The following is a 17037-nucleotide window of genomic DNA, read 5'->3' as shown; positions in this document are numbered from 1 at the left end:
GCTGTTAACTAACAGCATTGTAGTCAGTGTCAAGTTAACCTCGCGTCACCAGGCTCTTCTCGGCGAGAAAGAGCCTGGCTCCCGCCCACAATTGATTTTGTCACCCTACTGGGTCCGGCCTAGAGCCCGCCCTAGACCGGATGGCAGCGTTTCTAGCTCGTCAACTTTCACGTTAACTTGACAATTTGACCCAAGTATCAGAATCCTCTTTCACCGTTTTGACCGGTGTGTCAGGCGGTGGTGGCGGAGATGCCATATTGCATGAACGTTTTGTTTTATGTAACGCTAGCTTTGTTTTGATCAGACTCTAGTTTAGGTAACATCACCGCGTCAAGCTAACGGCAACAAAGACGTTGTTAGGCGCATTGCCATCCGGTGTTAATTCTGGGTCCGGGGTTTACGCCCCCATGACAAAAAGCGGGGTGGAAGGTGCCCAGACTAGTGTCAAGTAAGGGAGACGGTGGAGCATGTACTGATCTCATGCAGGAGATATGAAGCGGACAGGGTGACAATGGTGACTGGACTGCAGAGACTGGGACAAATAGAGGCCAGTGTGAAGGCTATAGACAGTTTTAACTTGACAACAATAACAACCGTCACAACCCACCTGAATATCCGGTTTACTTCCTGTATACATAGCTGAGCAGGCTGATATTCGGCTCATATTAAATGTTAACGTTAGGCCGTGTCTCCGACAGACACATTAACAAGGTAGCCTATTTCGGTCTTTATGTCTTGTAGTAGTTAGTAGTAGTTGTTGTTGTTGATAGTTGCCATAACAACCACCCCTGTCGGAAAGACGTGCACACGCTGGGTAGGAAGCGTTGTTGTCCCGGAGGCGATATTTTTTTTCGGATGATGGCGAAGGCTATGCGAAGGCATAACCCGCCCCTCTCTGCCTCTGATTGGCCTAGCGGCTATCCTGCATTACATCTCTTTCTACAGTCTGTGGTCAGACCGTCAGACTCAGTGGGTCAGACAGACATACAGCAGTTACACTTGCTAGCCTGCACGAAAGACGCCAGTGTGTTTATGTTTTTAATATAGTCATATCTATGGTTTATAACGCTGCCTGCCACTAATCAGAGGCAGAGAGGGCCAGGGGTGGGTTATGCCTTCGCCGTCATCCAAAAAAATTATCGCTTCCGGTAAGCTAGCTAGCTAGCTAATGTTAGCTGCTGGTTGGTTGGCTAACTAGCGAATGTTAGCCGTTAGCTAACGTTAACACATTAACTAGACAAACACAGACATGCAGAGCTCCAAAAACAGCGCAATTCGTGATTTTGTTACTGTAGTTTCTGCAGAGTAACATCCATGTACCTTGCAAAGGGATCTGACGGATAGTGCAACAGTCAGCAGCTATGATAGCGCAGCCAGGGGGGGGAGGAAGTCCATATATGGTCCATCCGGTTATGGGGCACAGCACATTACGTCATCACAGGATAACGCGATTGGCTGGCTCAGATCTGTTCAAATCTGAGCCAGCCAATCACCTTGTCCTGCGTTGTTTGCGACGTGTATAAAAGGCGACCGCAGATGGAGGTGGGTGGGGGGAACCAGAGGAGGGGAGAGGAGAGGGAGAGAGGGGGAACCAGAGGAGGGGAGAGGCGAGGAGAGCAGAGGAGGGGAGAGGAGAGGGAGAGAGGGGAACCAGAGGAGAGGAGGGGAGAGGCGAGGAGAGCAGAGGCGAGGAGAGCAGAGGAGGGGAGAGGAGAGGGAGAGAGGGGAACCAGAGGAGAGGAGGGGAGAGGAGAGCAGAGGAGGGGAGAGGAGAGGGAGAGAGGGGGAACCAGAGGAGAGGAGGGGAGAGGAGAGGAGGGGAGAGGAGAGGGAGAGAGGGGGAACCAGAGGAGAGGAGGGGAGAGGAGAGGGAGAGAGGGGGAGAGGAGAGGGGGAACCAGAGGAGAGGAGGGGAGAGGAGAGGGGGAACCAGGGGGAGAGGGGGAACCAGGGGGAGAGGAGAGCAGAGGGGGAACCAGGGGGAGGGGAGGAGGGGAGGGGGGGAGAGGAGAGGAGAGAGGGGGAGAGGAGGAGAGGGGAGGAGGGGAGAGAGGAGGAGAGGGGAGAGGGGGATAGGGGAGAGGAGAAGAGGGGAGAGGAGAGAGGGGGAGAGAGGAGAGGAGAGGGGAGGAGAGGAGGAGAGCGCCGCCAGCGGTGGGCCCCTCCAGGGGCACTGCCATCTCTCTGGGCGGCCCTGGTAGTGGAAGCGATCATCTTGCTCTACAATGACCAGAATGGGTGTTGTTCAAACTGAACATTTATTTCTTCAACATGCTGCAGCAGAAAGGGAGATAAACAGCCAACACTATTTTCATAGTTAAGCTATGAAGTAGCCTACTTCCCCCCGCAGCATCGTGACATTGAATGAAAGTATAGGCTCGTTTGAGATGACTTCTGGCTCGCCTGGGAAGCAGCCGAGAGCAGCCGAGTGCAGTCAGCAAATTAGAGGCAGAGAGGGGCGGGTCATGCCTTCGCCTAGCCTTCGCCATCATGGGAAAAAAAAGATTGCGTCCCGGAGCTAGCCTGAGAGGCTAATAAAAGCTACATGTTACAGAGTAAGCTGACTATCAGTACGTTATTGCACGCATAGGCCTATCTTTACTTAAACGTTTACATAGCAAAAATAGAAATAGAAGTAGGCTATGTCAGTGTTTTCCCCTGAATAGCTGAGAAAGTGGACACTGTCAATAGTTAGCACTGTGAAGCTGATACAATTCAGGTGGCGGTAATGCAACATTTAAGGATGCCAACCGCCATAAAACACAGAAGAAGAAGCTGAGAAAAAGGAAGTGCTGTGGGGTTGCAGCTGGTGAAAACCGTCTATAATGGGATGTGTGGGAGTAGTGGAGGCGAAGAAACTAGTTGTCAGTTTTTTGAGAGAAACTAATAGGGGAACATTGGATGGATTAGTCCAGAAGGAGGCGGTAATACAACATTTTGGATGCCAACCGCCGTAAAACAGAAGAAGAAGAAGAGTAGTTATACACGTTATACAGTAGGTGGCGGTATGCACCCAATCTGCCATTAAACGCGATGAAGCAGAAGCAGAAGAAGAAGGCGGTTGACAGGTTGACAGGAGAACCAACTTCTCTCTCCAACTGAATATGTTTGTATGCCTATCAGTCAGCATGGCGGCGGTGACACTGTTGTAGCTGTTAAGGTAATTGAGACGTGCAACTTGCTTAGCTTAGATAAAATAAACAAATACACTGTGCTGCTTAGCTAGCTAACATGCTAACGACCTCTTACTCGTGTTAGCTTGAATGGGTGCGCATGTTTCGTAAACCCAGGTTGCCCCGTCGGGGTTTAGTGACTTTCAAAAGTTCTACCCATCTCTTGCCGTCAGACTCTTTGAATCGTGATCATCTCAAGACTTCACTAATGAAAGTCCTCCCATGCCCTATCCAAAATTCTTCCGTAAATCTGTGCCGAGCATTATCCTGCGTTCATGTGCTCCTCGGATACATCGTAATTACGAGTTGTGAGCACATGCATGCGACATTACCCACCTTATTTCTGCACTTTGAAGGGCCTGGTGGGGTCGCATGGGACAACCTTATTATATCGGAATCGCTTGAGTAACTCTATTTTAATTAGTAGTTCTGCTTCCACCTGTGGTGGAACTGAAGCATCTCACCATACCTTCAAACCCTTCATCTAGTGATTTTAACCATGTGCAACCAACCATACACAACAACTGATTTCACTCATATGTTCCTCCTTTAGTTGAAGATGTGCAAATCAATTAGTGCACACAATAATCACATAACTGAGAATAATCGGTAATAATCAAAATCCAATAATGATCGGTTTATTAAATGAGCTGCTGTAACAGTGTCTAGCAGGAGTTGAAACTTGCAGTGTCCAGGGTCACATTGGCACATGGTTCAAACTGATCAAGTCTTAATTTTATGTTCTCTCTCTACAGCACTGTGACTCACGATCTGCCCTGGAGATCATCATCCCAGCTACAGCTCAACCATGAGCAGAGCATTATGTGCATCTGTGCTGCAACTGTCCAGGCAGGGTTTCAGCCGGTATCCATCAAAAGCCCCTCGCTACAGTGCTGGAGCCTTGAGTTTAGCTGCAGTGACCTCCACCCCTGTTCCACACATCGCCTCCTACTCGTCTGTCCCCTCCAGACGCTCGTACTCCACCAACATCAAGGTGCGCTCGTATCTTCAGTACATGAAACACAAGATCAAACCCCCTCCCAGCCCTCCCTACGGTCACATCTGCCAGGTAGGAGACCCCGTGCTGCGTTCACACGCGGCCGCCGTCGACCCTGCGGCTATAACGGGCCCCGAGGTGCAACGAGTAATCAACACTATGGTGAAAGTGATGCGGAAACTTGAGTGCGTGGGACTGAGCGCGCCTCAGATCGGCGTGCCACTCCGCATCTTGGCGCTGGAATATCCCGAGAAGATGCTGGAAGAGAGTTCGCCCGCGGCGAGGGAGGTTCGCGGCCTGTCCGCCGAGCCGCTCAGGGTCTTCGTCAACCCCCAGCTGAGAGTGCTGGACAAACGGACCATGCTCTTCCAGGAGGCCTGTGAGAGCATCTCTGGCTTCTCTGCCACTGTTCCCCGCTACGTGTCTGTGGAAGTGTCAGGTACCTGTCCTGTAGTTTATAATCTGTCTGTGGAAGTGTCAGGTACCTGTCCTGTAGTTTATAATCTGTCTGTGGAAGTGTCAGGTACCTGTCCTGTAGTTTATAATCTGTCTGTGGAAGTGTCAGGTACCTGTCCTGTAGTTTATAATCTGTCTGTGGAAGTGTCAGGTACCTGTCCTGTAGTTTATAATCTGTCTGTGGAAGTGTCAGGTACCTGTCCTGTAGTTTATAATCTGTCTGTGGAAGTGTCAGGTACCTGTCCTGTAGTTTATAATCTGTCTGTGGAAGTGTCAGGTACCTGTCCTGTAGTTTAATCTGTCTGTGGAAGTGTCAGGTACCTGTCCTGTAGTTTAATCTGTCTGTGGAAGTGTCAGGTACCTGTCCTGTAGTTTATAATCTGTCTGTGGAAGTGTCAGGTACCTGTCCTGTAGTTTATAATCTGTCTGTGGAAGTGTCTGGTACCTGTCCTGTAGTTTATAATCTGTCTGTGGAAGTGTCAGGTACCTGTCCTGTAGTTTATAATCTGTCTGTGGAAGTGTCAGGTACCTGTCCTGTAGTTTATAATCTGTCTGTGGAAGTGTCAGGTACCTGTCCTGTAGTTTAATCTGTCTGTGGAAGTGTCAGGTACCTGTCCTGTAGTTTATAATCTGTCTGTGGAAGTGTCAGGTACCTGTCCTGTAGTTTATAATCTGTCTGTGGAAGTGTCAGGTACCTGTCCTGTAGTTTATAATCTGTCTGTGGAAGTGTCAGGTACCTGTCCTGTAGTTTATAATCTGTCTGTGGAAGTGTCAGGTACCTGTCCTGTAGTTTAATCTGTCTGTGGAAGTGTCAGGTACCTGTCCTGTAGTTTATAATCTGTCTGTGGAAGTGTCAGGTACCTGTCCTGTAGTTTATAATCTGTCTGTGGAAGTGTCAGGTACCTGTCCTGTAGTTTATAATCTGTCTGTGGAAGTGTCGGGTACCTGTCCTGTAGTTTATAATCTGTCTGTGGAAGTGTCAGGTACCTGTCCTGTAGTTTATAATCTGTCTGTGGAAGTGTCGGGTACCTGCCCTGTAGTTTATAATCTGTCTGTGGAAGTGTCAGGTACCTGTCCTGTAGTTTATAATCTGTCTGTGGAAGTGTCGGGTACCTGCCCTGTAGTTTATAATCTGTCTGTGGAAGTGTCAGGTACCTGTCCTGTAGTTTATAATCTGTCTGTGGAAGTGTCAGGTACCTGTCCTGTAGTTTAATCTGTCTGTGGAAGTGTCAGGTACCTGTCCTGTAGTTTATAATCTGTCTGTGGAAGTGTCAGGTACCTGTCCTGTAGTTTATAATCTGTCTGTGGAAGTGTCAGGTACCTGTCCTGTAGTTTAATCTGTCTGTGGAAGTGTCAGGTACCTGTAGTTTAATCTAGTGTATCGAGAACTTGAACCGGCATCTTAGACCAGTGGTTCTCTGATGGACATAGAGGATTTGGGGCTTGGGTATGACTTTGAAGGTTGGTGACTCAATGACAACACTGTAACACACATTGAAAGGTCAAAGGTCATCTCTAATGTGCTTCTGCATATTTCCCACACTCTGTAGGTCTGAATGAGAAGGGTGAAGCTGTGACATGGCAGGCCAGCGGCTGGCCGGCTCGTATCCTCCAGCACGAGATGGACCACCTAGATGGGCTTCTCTACATTGACCGCATGGACAGCAAGACCTTCATCAATATCAACTGGCAGTCGCACAATGAATAGCATTCAGACACCCTCTAAAACGTTTTCACGTCATGGGACCCCTAAACGAACACAAATTAGACCACGGACCCCCATTTGATAAGATTTTGTCCTAGGGGCCCATCTGATTAGATTTTTGCTTTTAGATGTTTTGTTACAGAAAGTGTACGGAACCCATGACACTTGTCATATATTGTGTCATTGTGTTGCTTATGGATGGAATTATAGTGAAAATAAATGATTCCTCTTTTTGCTGTGGACCCCCTGGAACCTTCAAGGACCCCTGGAGGTCCCCGGACACCACTTTGAGAACCACTGCTCTAAAAGACCACCAGAATACATAAGAACACTTTGGAAATCATGTCAAGAGAGCTTACATTGCACACAAAACACAGCGCATGGAGCATTTTGTGTCTGTGCTTTCCTTTGTTTTTCCCTGCAGTTTTTCCCCGGTACGGTAGCCAGCTGGTTTTGTCTGTTTGTCGTTGTTGATTGTTTCGCACTGTAAACATGAAAGCCAGATTATTTGCAATTCTGGCAGCAGCGGAGGTTGAAGATCCCCCTGGCAGGAGAAGAGGTAGCAGGAGTGACATTGACGAGCAGCGCGCTTTTCCTTCAAATGTTGAACTTTCTTCAGGTTGAGACACCCAGAGCGCGCCCGCCGGTGCCCAAAAATGCTAGATGCCAAGAGCGCTTAAACACCAGCAGGTGTGGTCCTTGAAAGAGGAGCGCGTCCTCACCAGAGAGAATGAATTGCAGAAAGGCGCTGGCAGCTCAAATACCGTACTCATGTTCTATGTGCACGGCCCCTAAGGAACGCTTGATCAAAAGTGTCATTTTGTCACCGGTGACAAGAAGATAATAAAAATCGCTTTGTGGAGCAAAGTAACAAAGGCCTTTTCTCCTTTTTCTACCATGACTTGTTGTTCCCCACCCAGACAACTCCTGTGAAGACGTGTATGTAGGGGAAAGTCTGCTACAGTTACACCGTGTCCTTTGAGCAAGATAAAGACTTTTTGCTGAGACTCTTGTGGAAAAGAAATGTAGTGCTGTCAGTTTTACATGTGAATTGGTCTTCTGCCTTCAGATGATGCTACTGATTAGATGACCTATCCAAGCAAGTCGTCTGTCCAAGTCTGGACAGACGACTTGAGGACATGCCTGGGACATGAACAGGCATGTAAAGATCGAGGGTAGGAAGGGTATGGATTTTGAGGAGTCTGACCTGTTGCTTAGTCTGCTGCCAGCAGCCTATCTGAAGAGCAGTCAATACTTTAATTTGAGATGGCTGCTCAGACCCTGCAAACTTACTGATTTGGAATCAATTCTGTATCTCAGATTTTAAATGAAACTTAAATTTTAAGTGATAGGAAGTCGGACGTCAAACGTTGGTGGAGGTTTGCACCTTCTAGTTTTTATTTAAATTGCCCAGGTTGTATTGGCTACCTATAACAATCGTTTTTAAGATTGTGTTCAAAACTTTGAATTCAATTGCTGATAATGGTCTGAACACTAAAATGTTCACTGTCACTTTGTGAACAAATCACACTTGTTTTTTGGTATCTGAACTAAGAGCCTCCTCTCTAGCCTATTTATCAGTTTGCAAGCCTTTTCTTCACCCATTTGACTACATTAGTACAGTACCTGGCATTCTCTCCTTGGTTCACTTTTTGAGTGAAGAGTGCAAAGTTTTCTCTAGACTAACTTTGAGAGCAAATAGCATGTTCCCTATAGCCAGAGATGGGAAAAGTACACACTTTCTTTACTTAAGTACAAGTACAGTTAATTGTGTAAAAAAGACTGGTAAAAGTAGAAGTACTGATTCAACTTAATTACTAAAGTAAAAGTGTTCTCCCCCCCCCGACCTCCACAGAGACATGGGCAGAGGGTTATGAGACAGAAAATCACAGAGAGCTGAACTTTTACCGACAGTGGAAGCTGTCTTTATTGTTCGTGTGTAGCCCTGCTGCTGCCAGGCATAGAGGGTAACTTTGTGCAAAACTGTGCAGTCTCCATTTCTGTGGATCCGCTGTGTCACTCTGTGTATCTGCCTGTAGGAGGCGCTACGCTGCTCTGTCAGCTGGTGATGTTAAAGACAGGACAGTGCTGTAATGTCTCCTTCCATCGGGAATCAAACAGATCTATCTATAGATAGGTAAAATGTTATTTTTGAGGGCTTTAAAGTTTAAAGCATGAATGACAGATGAATAGATCTGGGGGTGAGGGCTATCTCATTCATATATATATATATATAGATCTGGGGCTATTCATAAAGCATTCAGAGCTATAGCCCCCAAAGCCCAGCCCTAACGACACCCATGATTTATACTATTCAATAAAATATGATATCTGATCGTCTTGTCAGAATAATTTGTAAATAGTCAAACACACAACTTCTCCCTTCTACGTCTCTTCCATTTTATTACAGTCTGTTTGCAGGCAAGAGTCATGTTCCAACAGGCTTAAAACGCCCAGTTAGATTGAAATGATCCTCAAACACAAACTGTAACCACAACTTCAAATTTCAACATCAAACATTCATTTTAAAAGCATGTTAAATGGTAAATAATAGATGGCCACTTACAGAATAGCTGAATCACAGAATAACTGGGGGGTCTCAAAAGGGGGACCCAAAATAGAAAAATAAAAGCTCAGTTAATACTACGCAAAAGTATTGTGAATGCAAGGCAACATTTCAGCTTGTGATTTCGTACATTTTGCCCAGACGGTGGACTTAAGGCAACTGTGATTTTGCTCCATGTGCCACTTTAGTGCAATACTTTTCAAGTGCAAATTCACACAGACGACGACTGATCAAATGTTTGGCCGCAGGCACATTCAACAGGGTTCCTATACCAACAGTCGTTACAATACTCGGCTCCACAATATCTGCACAGAACTAGAGGCTTTCTGGAACACGGCCTCCCACAGGTGCAGACGCCCAGCGGCTGGATCTCGTGGCCGTACTCCTGGCAGAACTCCACCCCTTTGCAGGTTCCAGAGTGGAAGATCCAGCAGCTGACACAGGTGAGCTCGGGGTCCGGGTGGGCCGGGTCACAACAGTCATGGTAGGGGATCGGCTGAGGGGAGCGGCTTATTGAACCGGGGCCGTCGCGCAGAACCGAGCCGGAAAACGCCGCGCTGCCGATGACGACGCGGTGGGTCGGCGACAAACTCACACCGCCCTCCCTCAGACTTCCTTTCTGTGGCGACGACACCGACCTGGTTTCTCTCATCTCTTCCGCAGACATTTCAGGCAAGAGCAAACTATGGCCGTTCTTTTGGCAATTCTTCAGCAAGCCACAGGTTATGCAGTGCAAGATGTTGCAATCGATGCAGTGCTTAACGCACGCGGTGTGCGGGTGGATGCAGTTGCAAAAGCGCACGGCCTCGTACGAAGCCTCGCTCTTGCAAATCCCCGCGGCCTGCGCGGTCGGATCGCGCGACTGCGAGTCCGCTCTGTCAAAGTCGAGCTTCGTCGACTCTTCGTAGGGATGTCCGCCTGGCTTGGCGGCGGCCGAGAAGTTTCTGGCGGGGTGGGAGCCCGCTGCGGGCGCCTTGGTCAGCTGGTAGCTCAGTGTCGAGACGCAGACGGGATCTGTGGGCGGGGAGGAGGTGGTCGAGGGGAACGGGGACGTGACCCCGTTGCCGTGTGTGACGATGGCGGGCGGCGAGGAGCTGCTGTGCCCCGCCCAGGACAAAGAGCGGGGACTCTGGGGTGCGTCGACCAGCACCTCCCGCTGCCCGCCACCGCTCGCCTCCTCAGCCGTGTACAGGTCCAGCTCTCCATCCATCCCGGGCACGAGCTCCTCCTTCAGCTGCTTGACCTCCAGCATCTTCTTGGTGTTGTCCAGGGCCACCTGTGGAGAGACGCCCGGACAATAGAGTCTTTAAACCTATCTGTCTATTTTAAGGTTTTTTTTAAGTAAAACCTTAGAGAGAGCTGTTCACGAGCAGATTTTTAATTATGTTAACCAGTTTAATATTTTATATGATTTTCAATCAGGTTTGAGACAGTCTCACTCAACGGATACTTGGTTTGACCTTCTTAACTGATTTGATCAAGAAACAAATTGAGCGTGGAAAGTATTATGGGATGGCAATGCTCAACTTACAAAAAGCCTTCCATGACATGAAACCACTTTAGGGAATATGGAAATCATGCTGTGTCATCATGACATCATCATGACACCACTTTAGGGAATATGGAAATCATGCTGTGAGTAATTCAATGACTGAGTGACAAGTGGACTGACCTGTAGGCTGCAACCTCTCTGCCTCTCCCTCACCAGACACAGCTCCCACTGGGCCTCCCTGCCGTGCCTCCCCAAGGCTGCCAGCAGGAGGCGACACTCGCAGCGCGCCAGGAAGAAAGCGCAGGACAAGTGGAGGAGATCGAGTGCGGAGGCGGAGCTGACGCCGGTGACCTGGCGACGAAGCTGCTCGCGCCGCGCCGAGCAAGACTGGTACCCCAGCAGGCCAAACAGGATCAGAATCTGTGGCATGGACAGAACTGGCTTGATGTAGTGGGTAAACATGCCAGAGTACATCTGAGAGGAGAAAGAGAAGGGACAGAAACCAGAGGAGGGATATTAGAGTTCCACTGCTATGGATCTTAGACTTAGAGAATTGCTGATAGTGATTGTCTTTAACCCATTGATACCTGATGCAGCATTTGTGTGTGTATCCCTTTAAGACCGCGAACCGTCTTAAAGGGATACACACACAAATGAGGGATATACACGCAAATGCTGCATCAGGTATCAATGGGTTAAAGGGATACTCCACTTTTTCGTGAGTTTAGCTCATTTGCCACATCCCCCCACATAACCAAGACACACCATGCCTTACCGGCACTGTCCCATACATAACCAAGATACACCATGCCTTACCGGCACTGTCCCCCACATACTGTAAACAAGATACACCATGCCTTACCGGCACTGTCCCCCACATACTGTAAACAAGACACACCATGCCTTACCGGCACTGTCCCCCACATAACCAAGATACACCATGCCTTACCGGCACTGTCCCCCACATACTGTAAACAAGACACACCATGCCTTACCGGCACTGTCCCCCACATAACCAAGATACACCATGCCTTACCGGCACTGTCCCCCACATACTGTAAACAAGATACACCATGCCTTACCGGCACTGTCCCCCACATAGTGTAAACAAGATACACCATGCCTTACCGGGCACCGTCCGCTCAGTTTACAGTGAGCTACAGTCGTGAAGTTAGTTAGTATCGCCATAGAATGGAGGGTAATGGTACAAGCTGTTAAAAATCTGCCAAAACACACATCTCACGGTGCCAAAATACATGTTGTGCTTCAGGTACTGAGTCACCACACGGTGAATATTAATCCACAATGCACATAATCTGTCTTTTTGGAAGGAAAAGAGGTCAGCGGCCATGTTTGGAAAGTAGTGCCGGCTACCTTTCTCCTGAAGGCTCTTACACACCAAGAGCGATGTGAATATACAGCGCCAAATTGCGATGCGAATTTTGACCCACCTGTAAATCACAGCAACAGATGTGTACACATCAGAAGCAAATTTCTGACAAATAAACCGTGGTGCGAAAAAATAAACACGGAAATACCGCTCAGTGAAACCTTGCCTTTGGTATGCACGGTTGCATTGACTGATATAGGTTCGAAAAATATTATTGACGTGCAAATTAATCGCACGAAAAAAATGCTCTCGGGGTGCAACAACCTTAAGGACCTTAAGTAGATTTGGCGATGCTGATTGGCGGAAGAAGTTGTCAAGGCAAGTACTCCCAGCCCACTGTAATCGGTGCGGGTGGCTGAAAGTCCAGAGTGATACATAGAGTGAATGAGTTCTAGAAAAGCACTACATGTCAGGTATTTATACACATTATTATTGCATTGTATATCGTAGTTAATGTTCATGTTTAATTATCCTTTGTGATTGTTTTGTTTTAGCCTGAGCACTTTTTCTTTGTGTGAGAGTACATTGAGAGTTAAGTTTGTGTGAGAGTACATTGAGAGTTAAAGTCGAACTGAACCCGTTCGTCACGTGCATATGAGTCCGTTTCAGACTGAAAACATAGTTTGTCTAAGATGACAGGTTGAGAGGCGGGTCATAGTATCATGTCGATGATTTTATTTGACAATTCTGGGGACTGGATTGAGCTTTGGCGTGTTCCGCCTCCAAATCGAGTGGGATTCAGTGTGTTGTGGCGCTCCCCTCGGGAAGAGCCTTTTGACGGGAGCTCAGCGAGCCGCAGGCAGCCAGCTGCCTTCGTGTTGCCGAGCGGAGAGTGCAGCACGTCGGCCTGGAATCTCCGAAGTGCAACCCCTGACAACCAAGCTCTCGGATGCATGCGCCATTATCGCTGCTGTAAATACGATATTCCTGGAATGCGCGTTTTAACGAGCCAGTTACATTTCTTTGCATTCTTAGAGATTATAGTTTTTGTTTTTTGTTCATGTTTCTAACAATTGGCCAAGTTAGTAGTTAGTTTATGGGATAGGAGGAATTCTGCCAGATGACAGGCACTAGGCGCCATTTTCTACTTCATTTGGAAGAGAAAATTATCCTGAAATGAAGATTTGATTGACAGCTGCATGTCGTGATATGATTGGTTGAAATGGGGTAGAAATTTGATAGTACTAGGTGACGTCAGCAAACTGTACATTACTGTTATCAATGAAATCTTGAAAAATGAACTTTTGATGTGAAAAAGTGTGAAAAACTAAAGAAATTAGATTGTTGTGATTTTCTTTGCATACATTATTAAATAGGTGCACTGCATACCCAGGTATTTGAACTAAAAGAAAAGAAAAGTCATTTTTGGGTTCAGCTCGACTTTAAGCGAACCGGAGCCAATTTCCTTGTATGTGTACATACTTGGCCAATAAAGCTGATTCTGATTCTGATGTATTATTATTAGCCTATTATTATTAGACTGTTAAAATGTTACGACTAATAATCAGATTCCCTGTGGGAAAAATGAATGGGAAATTTACTTCCAGACCAGAACCCAATGTTTCATATCTATTTTACATCCAACTATAATAGCCCACCTTCACTACTTTGTACTCCTCCCTCCAGGGGCCCAGATATAGATTGAGCGCTGCTTGTTCCAGGACCTCGAAGGCTTTAGCCAGCCCCTCCAGCCCACCTCGGGCCCTGGCTTGCCTGCCAGGGGCTGCTGTTGTGGGTGATGCTGCCGCTGCCTTCAGGGACTCCTCCATGACCTGCAGCGGGTCCAGACCCAGGCAGTGTGTCTCCTCCGCATCTCCGTCTTTCAGAAGCTTCTCCACCTGCCTCCACAGCTCCTCATCTGTGCACACCAGGTTGGAGCCTCCTCCCAAGATCTGCTGCTCCAAAGCCAGATCATACTTGTTCACTAGCTCTCTGGCTCTCTGTCCGAGGATCTCCATCATGCAGCTGACAGGGAGATAGAACAGGCAGTTGAAAAGTGAGGCTGCACCGATAGGACTCGCTCTCTACTGCTACTGAGGAGTGACCATCCATTCTTTTTACTGACCCATAACATTGTTTTAAGCACACTGCTGATGAGGTTTGATCAGGTTAAAGTGATTCATTTATAAACAAATCCAACTTGCTGCAGCTTTGCTCCGACATCCGTGGAAAATGTACGCCTTGCGTATCTTTTTCGGAGAGCTCCGGATCGTCGGAGCTGGGACGGAGTAGACACGCAACGCAGCGGAGTAGGTGGGAGTCGACACAATGATTAGAGTGGAAACGTATCGGCTCCGAAGCCGTACCGCAGCGCAGACGGACCGAACACGGACTCAGTGGAATGTGGCCGTCAGACATACAGACTCATATTTAGATCCTAGAGTTGACCTATGACCTGAAGATCCAAGTTGATATCCATGACTTGAAGATAGAATACATTTGCTGACCGATTGAAATGCATACTGTTAAGTTGATCTGTGCTGAAGACCATTGCCTTTTTTGTGGAGATGCTGTTACTTTGGACTCTGTAGAAGGGTATAAGACCCTGGACGAGATGATGGGAGCTTCAGGAGAAAACCACCGCGCCCTTTTCTCCTTCTGGTTGCAATACGCATATTGCTTCCAGTCATTTACCATTAAAAATGTTGATTATCTTGTGATCAAAGCTAAGTTGTTTCTGCAACTGTCAAATGTTTGAAATAAATAGATTACGGTAATTGTTGTTGATGGTCCAACTTTGGTTCCTATCTGGACATTCAACTTACTATTTTAAGGGTATTATTATAGTTAGCGGCTGTAGCTCAGGAGGTAGAGCGGGTCGTCACTAATCGCTTTGGATGAAAGAGGTTGGTGGTTCGATTCCCGGCTCCTCCAGTCTGCATGTCGAAGTGTCCTTGGGCAAGATACTGAACCCCAAATTGCTCCTGATGGTGTGCCAGCACCCTGCGTGGCAGCCTGCCACCATCGGTGTATGAATGGGTGAATGTACCTACTGATTGTAAAGCGCTTTGGATAAAAGCACTATATAAATGCAGGCCATATAGTTGCTTATGGGGTTATCATTTTAAGTTATCATATTAGGTTCATTTAATTTAGTATTGATTAATTTCCATCATCCATACATCATTCATCACACCATCTTCCATACATCGTCACAAACCACTTAATCAAAGGACTGCACGTTAAAATAAGGTTTTATAGGGGTTAATCCTCCACGCTGCACCAAAAGAGATGTAATACATTTTCCAAGAGATCACTTAGTTCTTTGTGCGGAAAGGGAAGAGAATCAAGCTGTTTTGAATTGTGATTTTGTGTACCTTTCAGAATAGTAATGATTTGGTGCTGGGGGAGTTATCAGATATACTGTCTGGGGTGTATCCCTACTTGAACTGACAATATTTTACAAATGACAAAGCTTGGCTGCATAACTGTAAAAGAGCCAACGTTACATTTTGCTGTTAGCGAACGTAGGTGCGTGGAGAAGGGTGACCGAAAGCGAAACTGAAGTATCTCACACTGGCCTAAATTACATGGAAAATAAATGGATGCAAGCCTAAAAACTACTTTAATAACGTTAGCAAACAAGCTAACCTAGCGTTTTATTATAACCACATTTACAAACACTGCGGACCTAGCTATATCAACAACAGTATCTTATTCGCGAAACGTGTCGCTTAATGCCATGGATAAAAAATGTAAGTATCACCAACGTAACGTCACTAAGAGCAATGATATTTTTCGTTAGCATTAGCTTACTCCAACAGCCACCACATTGGTCTTTTGTATGGTCGGAACGCCGAAGTCCATTCAAAAATATGTTATATTGCTTTTCGGCGTAACAAATGAAAACCTCTGAATTAAGACGCAACACCTTTTAAGTGCCACTCTCCAATTCGGCTTTGATATTACAAAGCATATACACCAAACAGAAGTCAATTTTTAGAATTGGGTCAACCTCTCGCTACCGCACACGACCGTGTTTTCTGAAGGGGACATTGGATCAACAACAATCGATCGAATTCGACAAGTTGAAATGGAAATCAAATAAGTGCTGCTTGGTGTTTTGGATGTATGCCGAATTAAAGGGTGGATCGAATAGATTTAGAAAAAGTCGCAGTCATATTTTGGAAAGTATGTGCTTTTCGCCGATACGCAAGGGAACCACATCATTGAATAGAACGCAGTGAATCATCGCTGACATTCTGAAAACAGTATTCCATGTGTCTCCCACCTCGGGCTAAGCTAACGTTAGCTCGCAGCTATTACACGTTAGAGTCAGTCTGAGTTTGATCAAAGCGAAAGCCTTGACTGACATAAACAGATCTCACCTGGTAGGCTACTTATTCACACATGACGGTTATTTCGTTAATACACTGTGGCGTTATTTGCCGAACAGTTCGTCGGTGCTGTCCAGCTGCCTCCTGAACGCAGCCAAAGTTCTGAGAAAAAAAAATAAACAATTAAACATTGTCACGTGTCACGGATTTCCCCAGCCTCAAACAGGTGCGCTTGTTTAGAGTGCCAGAGCGGGCCGCAGGCAAAGCAGGGGAGGTGTTCTTCTTCTTCTCTCGGGTTTTATGGCGGTTGGCAAACATCTTTTTGTGCATTACCGCCACCTACTGGATTTCAAAATCTTCATATAGTGTAAACTATTTACAGTGATCATCATGTGCTCCCATTCATAATGTCCATTCTATGACCCAGACACAATTGTCCGAGTCTGTGCGAATTCATGCATCAAACTCTTTTCAATCTCCTCTCCAGGCAGACATGTCCACACTGTTCAGGAACCTCCTGGCTATAATCCTCACTATAGTAGGTATGATATCAAATTCACGTTTACTCTGTTTATCCAATTATTCTTAGGAGCTTAGGCCAGTGGTGCTCAAACTTTTCAGGTCAAGGACCCCTAAACTGACACAAATTAGACCACGGACCCCCATTTGATAAGATTTTGTCCCAGGCCAGGGTCCCCCACCCATCTGATAAGATTATTGCTTTTAGATGTTTTTTTATTACAGAAACTGTATGAAACCCATGACCAAAATAGTCATACATTCTGTCATTATGTTACATAGGCTATGGATGGAATTATAGCTAAAATATATTATCCCCCTTTTTGCTGGGGACCCCCTGGAGCCCCCTCAAGGACCCCTGGGGGTCGCCGGACCCCACTCTGAGAACCACTGGGTTAGGCTATAGATATAGCTACATAGCCTACCCACACACACACACACACACACACACACACACACACA

The 17037-nt window shown here is 46.8% G+C and overlaps 2 protein-coding genes across 2 annotated transcripts; one reads left to right on the top strand and one right to left on the bottom strand.

The window, feature by feature from the left end:
* The first annotated feature begins 3028 nt into the window (after positions 1-3028).
* pdf (peptide deformylase, mitochondrial) lies at positions 3029-7668 on the top strand. The gene is made up of 3 exons (XM_083654397.1): positions 3029-3160; positions 3929-4609; positions 6177-7668. The coding sequence occupies exons 2-3, from the start codon at positions 3982-3984 to the stop codon at positions 6332-6334; spliced, it is 786 nt and encodes a 261-aa protein (XP_083510523.1). The 5' UTR covers positions 3029-3160; positions 3929-3981; the 3' UTR covers positions 6335-7668.
* Positions 7669-8676: 1008 nt separating this feature from the next.
* Positions 8677-16221, bottom strand: spata2l (spermatogenesis associated 2-like). The gene is made up of 4 exons (XM_083654869.1): positions 16108-16221; positions 13378-13744; positions 10570-10863; positions 8677-10173 (listed from the first exon to the last, which is right to left on the bottom strand). Exons 2-4 carry the CDS (start codon positions 13738-13740, stop codon positions 9109-9111), a joined length of 1722 nt encoding a protein of 573 aa, XP_083510995.1. The 5' UTR covers positions 13741-13744; positions 16108-16221; the 3' UTR covers positions 8677-9108.
* Between the last annotated feature and the right edge of the window lie 816 nt (positions 16222-17037).

Source organism: Poromitra crassiceps (assembly GCF_964638095.1).
Source record: "Poromitra crassiceps genome assembly, chromosome: 18".
NCBI classification, from domain to species: Eukaryota; Metazoa; Chordata; class Actinopteri; order Beryciformes; family Melamphaidae; genus Poromitra; species Poromitra crassiceps.
This window is presented reverse-complemented; position numbering and strand designations above follow the sequence as displayed.

What these genes read in the sequence shown, in the direction of transcription:
- spata2l (XM_083654869.1), bottom strand. Translation starts at nt 13,740, where the DNA reads ATGATGGAGATCCTCGGACAGAGAGCCAGAGAGCTAGTGAACAAGTAT. An exon ending in AGGAGTACAAAGTAGTGAAG is followed by an intron (nt 10,864 to 13,377) that starts GTGGGCTATTAT and finishes TTCTCCTCTCAG; the next exon opens with ATGTACTCTGGCATGTTTAC. An exon ending in AGAGAGGTTGCAGCCTACAG is followed by an intron (nt 10,174 to 10,569) that starts GTCAGTCCACTT and finishes GTCTCTCCACAG; the next exon opens with GTGGCCCTGGACAACACCAA.
- pdf (XM_083654397.1), top strand. Translation starts at nt 3,982, where the DNA reads ATGAGCAGAGCATTATGTGCATCTGTGCTGCAACTGTCCAGGCAGGGT. An exon ending in CGTGTCTGTGGAAGTGTCAG is followed by an intron (nt 4,610 to 6,176) that starts GTACCTGTCCTG and finishes CACACTCTGTAG; the next exon opens with GTCTGAATGAGAAGGGTGAA.